This window comes from Otolemur garnettii, unplaced genomic scaffold, assembly GCF_000181295.1.
Source record: "Otolemur garnettii isolate 467f Iridium unplaced genomic scaffold, OtoGar3 scaffold00045, whole genome shotgun sequence".
In the NCBI taxonomy this organism is placed as follows: Eukaryota; Metazoa; Chordata; class Mammalia; order Primates; family Galagidae; genus Otolemur; species Otolemur garnettii.
In genome coordinates, this window is record NW_003852440.1 from 1,457,979 (window position 1) to 1,464,236 (window position 6,258).

The window sequence follows — 6,258 nt, forward strand, 5'->3', positions numbered from 1 at the left end:
AAGAAAAGTGACAATGTGACTAACAACCAAGGAAAATGATACTTTGAGTAAAAATAGATTATAAAGAAAGTTAACTGAAGGCTACAAATTGCTGTTTTCTACTGTGCACTTTAAAGAAAATAAAAAGTTGATTACAGTTTCAGTAAATTCTTTAGTAAGTTCTAATTTTCCTCCTATCTTTACAAATATACTTATTTGATCAGATATATTATCATGAAATCATCTGGTTGTAGGATATAAAAAAGTTATTTTTAAAATCTCTATTTTTAAACACTTAATTTTTTGCATGCTTAAGTCTGTAGGGTAGCTATTAATGTGATTATTTGTGGTAAATCATTTCAACTATGTAAATATGATAATTTAGTAGTTTTTCTAACTAGATATTTTTATAATATCAAATACAAAATTTTTTGTTTCTGTGCCAAATATTATTTAACATTTTATAATAGTTCATTATAACATAATCTCTTTTTAAGTTTTAGTTAAAATTTTATTTTTCTGATTTTAAGATATCTCTTTTTATTACCTTATTCTAATCAGAAAAAGTAATAGTTTTTTAATCCCAGAAATTTAACTTCAAAGTTGATTTTAAATCACTTTGTGGTAAGTAGTTTTCTTCCATAGGAGTAATAACCCTTGTGAGACTTTTTAAACTTAAAATTATAATCAATAATGTTTAGTAAATGCTCATATTTTCTACTGGTTTAGTGTTACCTTAGATTTTCTCGAAACATTCAATCTATGCTAACAATTATAGAGTGTATCTCTAATTTCTTTTTCTAGTAAAATTGTTTGAAGTTATTGAAACAGAGAAGACCCTCTATTTAGTCATGGAATACGCGAGTGGGGGTAAGGATGAGGGGGACTGAAGTTCTCTTTGATGAAATGTACAGAATTATTAACACCTGAAGGTTCATGATGACATTTATGTCTTCAATGTTGTAAATGAATCCACAGTGTTATTAAAATGGCTTTAAATTCGGTGTTTACTTTTATGACTCTCTGATCCTACATTACAAAGAGAATCTTTGACTAATTAAAAATTACTTGGGGACATTTTTTTAAACACTATATTTGTATTGTCATCTTATGAACGTTTTGATTCTCTTCTCTAAATTTTATTATAAGATAATAATGTATCATAATATTATCATTAGAAACTCTTGGCTGTAAACAGGGAATCTCAAAAGTATAATGCATTTAATAAAAGTCTATAGTGAAAGCATTTTCTAGGTCAGTTGTTTCACTGTTCATATATGACAGATTCTCAGTATAAATGCCTTTTCAAGGTAGTCCATAATGTTTCAATTTAAATAAGAGTTGATCCATATACTTTATAGGTTAGGACTGAGTTGACTGCAAGATGCATTTGTACCAAAATATAGTGTATATTTTGGCTATCATAATCTCAAATAGGAATGATTTTTGAGCACTGATACGTAATAGAAAATCACTTTCATCTCCTGAATTTTCCCTTAAAATGAGAAATTAGCTCAGAATCACTATTAGGCATAGGACTAACTTTCTCAGAAATGGGTTTAAAATTTATGGAGTTAAATTATTAATAAGTAAAAAATAGAATACTCAAAGGAAGATTTTTAAGGACTTACTTAGAAAATGTAAGCAATTAAAGAAAAGAAAGGGCAACTGTAATTATTTGATCAATTAACTTACCGCTAATCAATAGAAAAACTTAATGTTAAACTTATTGAACCTTTTTAATTTTTGAAGTTTTTAATGGTGATTGAGATTTTACCTGAACTAGAATAAAGAGGATTTATCCTAGTCGGTAGCAATTAAACTATATAATTTTATACTATTTGTTAAATTTCTAAAAGTTCTTAATCTAAATGTTAAATATATGTAATTGCTTTGTTAATTGTTTATGTAGATTGAATATTTTAGTAGATTTTTGTGCAAAACTTTTGTTACCCTGAGAATATTTTAGTGTGATTTTTCTTAACCTGAAAATCTGTCATTAATGTTTATTATTATAGGATTTTAAAAATTATATTTAAAAAGCCATAAATTTACATAAAATGTAGATTTGTAATCAAACTAATGAACCGACAAATACAACATAATTAACTATTTCTCTATTTTTCTATCTTTAGTTAGATCACTATAACAATCTGTCAGCATGGAGATATTATTTTTATTTCAGTCAGACTCTTTTTCCCTTTCAGTTATGTAAAGTTTAGGGAAAGGGCTAGACCCACTTTGATATTAGGAATTGTAGACTGCTAAAAACCTGTGGACACCTGGACACCTTTCTGTTTTTATAAAGGTCCACCCTGTTGAAACATGTGCCGATTTAATGATTAATGCTAAGTACAGTCAACTCTCTATTGGTGCTAATGAAGGGGAGCAATGGCTAGAGTAATGTAGAGCACCTAGGGTCATCACTGCTCTCCTTCAGTAGCATGATTGGGAGGTGCAGTGGAGAGAGGTAGGCCGAGATGGGTACGAGAATTCAGAACAAACCAGCCACTCCTTTATTCGGTTCTGATTCCTGGTGATGGCTGTCTTTTAGGTCTTGCCAGTCAGTGATTCTGTAACAAAACCAACTTGGTTCTGTGACAATAAATCTAGAATCATTTTCTTGCCTTTTTAATCAATAATTGGAAAGATGACTCTTGGAAATAAAACACTGAATATTTTTCCTCTGAAATTTTAGAAAGTTTAGGATTGAATCTGACATGCACACTAAGAATTCAGTGTAAACAAGAGCTAAGTCTGACAGTCGTTTGTTTTCCAAGAGTCAGTTGATTCTGATTCACTAACAGAGTGAAGATATTCAGTGATTAGATAATCAGAGAACTCCTTTTTTTATTTTGAACCATGGTTAATCCAAAGGAGCTTATTAAGAGTAGATGTCAGGGCTACTCTGGAATGATGAGTTTATTATTTCTTTCTTTCATGCAAACAATATTTACTATGATTACTGGGTAACAGGTAATATTCTAGATGCTGAAAATACCTGGGTGGGCTAAGACAAAGTCCGTGCCCTCAAGAACCGTACATTCTAGTTGGGGAAGCAAATCATACATAAACAATATCTGATAAGTAAAGGACAGCATCATGTAAGTATCTGGAGTATGAACACTCCAGACAGAATTTAAGAGTAGATCCAAAGTTTTGAACAATTGCATGAGTCTTTCCCAGCCTAGAATTAACTACTTTGATAGGTTAACTAGAATTAACAACTAGTAATACATACCTAGAATTTACTTCTATGATGAGTCAACTAGAGCATCCATTCATTTCCGTTCTCATCATCTCATTTAATCACGTAAATATGCCTGATATAATATGCTGGCTAATATTATAGATGTGCTAGTTTCATGTCACATACATCCATTACATATTTGATTTTTAATATTTTGCTTCTATTCTAGGATTGATATTGCATATATGCATATGTAATATATCTGTATACCTAGGTTAAAAACATCATTTATTGAGTGCTTACTATATGCCAGTCACTGTGCTCAGCACGTGCATTGTTTATTTCATTTAATCCTCAAAGTAGTCAAGTGAATAGACAGTGGGTGCAAACTGCTGTGTCTTAATGAAATCTTCCTGGCTCATCGCCTGTAGCTCAGCGGCCAGGGCACCAGCCACATACCCCAGGGCTGCCAAGTTCAAACACGGCCTGGTCCTGCCAAACAACAATAACAAGTACAAAAAAAAAAAAATAGCCGGGTGTTCTGGCGGGCACCTAGAGTCCCAGCTACTTGGGAGGCTGAGGCAAGAGAATCTTGTAAGCCTAAGAGTCTGAGGTTGCTGTGAGCTGTGACGCCACGGCACTATACCCAGGGCGACATAGTAAGACTCTGTCTCAAAAAAAAAAAAAAAAGAAAGAAAGAAAGAAAAGAAATCTTCCTAATATCTCTCAATATCTATTTTGGTTAAGCCAGGATTCATACTAAAATTGGTCTGATTCTAAAGCATAAGGTTGCTATACTTCATAAGAGCTCTTTAAGCTATCTTATAATTTTTTTAATATACATGTATATCTTTGTGGTGCAAATTATAAGGACACAAAAAATAAATTTATTCCTTATACTAAGATAATGTTTTTAATATTGTATATAAAGATTAATTTATTTTTATGTTATTATCAACTAGAGAAAAAATGAAAAACCTTATAAATGTGTGAAGTAATGGATCCAATAGAGATTTTCTGTAGCTTTTAGTTATTTTTAAATTATTTTTAAAAATATTTATCGTCTGTCTACTTTGTGTTCTTGTCATAGAGATGAGAATACAAATAAAGTACAACTATAGTGATAGTGGTCACATAGTTTACGGTTCATTTGGGATAATAGAGATGCACACACAGATGATATAATTGTGTGTAACTTGTGGTTAACTACCAAAATACATGAAATGAGTAGAATGAGAATAAACATAATTAGAAGATAGAAAAGAAATAAATCAATGTGGATGAAAGTAATGAGATGGAATTTTATCGAGACTACACAAGGGTGGAATTTAAAAGAACAATCCAACATAATATAACTTTGTAATTTTGTTTGAAATATAGGCCTCAAATTCAAAGCCAAATGTAATTTTTGATTGTCTAGGCTGTGGCTTCCCTTTACTAGAATGGATAATAAAGAGTTGACTGTATTTTTACATAATGCTTAAAAGCAGAAAGCAAGTTTTCTTGGTTATGTTTTTGTGACACATTTTTTCAAAAAGTTTATTAAATCATAAGCTATTGCAGATATTCAGTTAAATGTGTAATTTTTCCCCTTTTTCTGTTCGTGTGCTACTCTCTGGCTTACATAGAACTAGGAGAAAATTGTGAGCCAAAAGTTTATTTTAAGACAAGGCAAAAACTTGATATTGCATATATTGTTAACCAAAAGTCTATGTCTATTTTACTACCTGCTTTACCTTTCTGATTCAGGTGAAGTATTTGATTACTTAGTTGCCCATGGAAGAATGAAAGAGAAAGAGGCCCGTGCAAAATTTAGGCAGGTATGGAAAGTAGTTTTCAACTTTGTTTTGCTGATATTTTTAGTGATATGCAATGGACAGTATTACAAACTGGACTTTATAGTACATGGTATTTTTTAAAAGTTCCTGCTTCCTGTACTTTTTAACGATTGAAGACTCCTGAAAAGTAAACCTATTCTTTCTGAATTTAAATGCAAAATAGTTACAGGTGATTATTTTTAGGTGACCATAGTAGTGAATTTTTATAGGTGAGATTGACCTTATTCTCTTTGAGAATCTTGGAAATAAAGACAAGACTGAGGTAGAAAAGAAATATTAAAAAAAGAAGAAGAAATATTTAATCCTTTCATGCCTTTAGCCAACAATTATTATCAGCTTTATCTATACAGTGTATATGTGTAGTGTTAAAAGAGGTGTTTGTGTTATTCTCTTTTATAATTAAAGGTATTTTGGTATTAAAACTCATTTTTATGTGATCAGTTTTATTTAGTCAAGTAGGCCAAGAACCTTGCTAGTGTAGCCGGAGAATATGACAAGATATTCATGTTTCCAGTTCAACTTGAATATAGCTTGTTATAGCTATGATAAATAAGAAAAAATAATTTAAATTCAAATTCATTTATGATTTTACTTTTAATTTTAAGACTGAAGTTATTCAAGTAGTCATATTTATAAATTGTAGAAATAACAACTTAGTAAATTGTTCACAAAATTTACTGAAGTTTTTAGCTGACAACTTATTATATCCTAAACTTTCCCTCAGTGAATTAAAAATTTTCACTTATAAGTGGCTCAGTACCACTTCTGTAAGCATGAACACTGATTTTTAGTTAAAAGGGTTCATAATCTTTATGTTTGAGACACACTGAATACTGATGTATGATCTTCCTCTAAGATATTTATGTATATGTGGACGTGTTAAGCAATTAGAGACATCCTGAAAGGGAGGGAAGGAAAAACCCTCTTTAACTTTTGTTGTTGTTGTTGAGACAGAGTCCCACCCTATGCCCTGAGCAGAGTGCAGTGTCATCATAGCTCACTGCAACCTCAGACTCAGGTTGTGGGCATCCCACTGCCTCAGCCTCCGGAAGCCACTGGGATTGCAGGAGCTAGCTGTGGCACTCAGCTGTTTTTTTTTTTTTAAATGAGTCGGATCTCTCTCTCTTGCTCAGGCATATCTCAATTCCTGAGCTGAAGCAATTCTCCCTTAGCCTCCCACAGTGCTGGGATTACAGGCTGTGAACCACTGCGCCAGCCTCTTTAACTTTTTTTGACATACTATGTTTCCCC

General features: G+C 31.5%; 1 protein-coding gene across 3 annotated transcripts in view; it reads left to right on the top strand.

Moving 5' to 3' along the window:
• The window catches only part of MARK1 (microtubule affinity regulating kinase 1), an 81,396-nt gene that overhangs the window by 19,078 nt on the left and 56,060 nt on the right, over nucleotides 1-6,258 (top strand). For all 3 annotated transcript variants that reach the window (XM_012805883.2, XM_012805884.2, XM_012805885.2), the window contains exons 4-5: nucleotides 784-849; nucleotides 4,919-4,989. In XM_012805883.2, coding sequence (XP_012661337.1) covers nucleotides 784-849; nucleotides 4,919-4,989 — 137 coding nt within the window. The remainder of the gene's footprint in view (nucleotides 1-783; nucleotides 850-4,918; nucleotides 4,990-6,258) is intronic.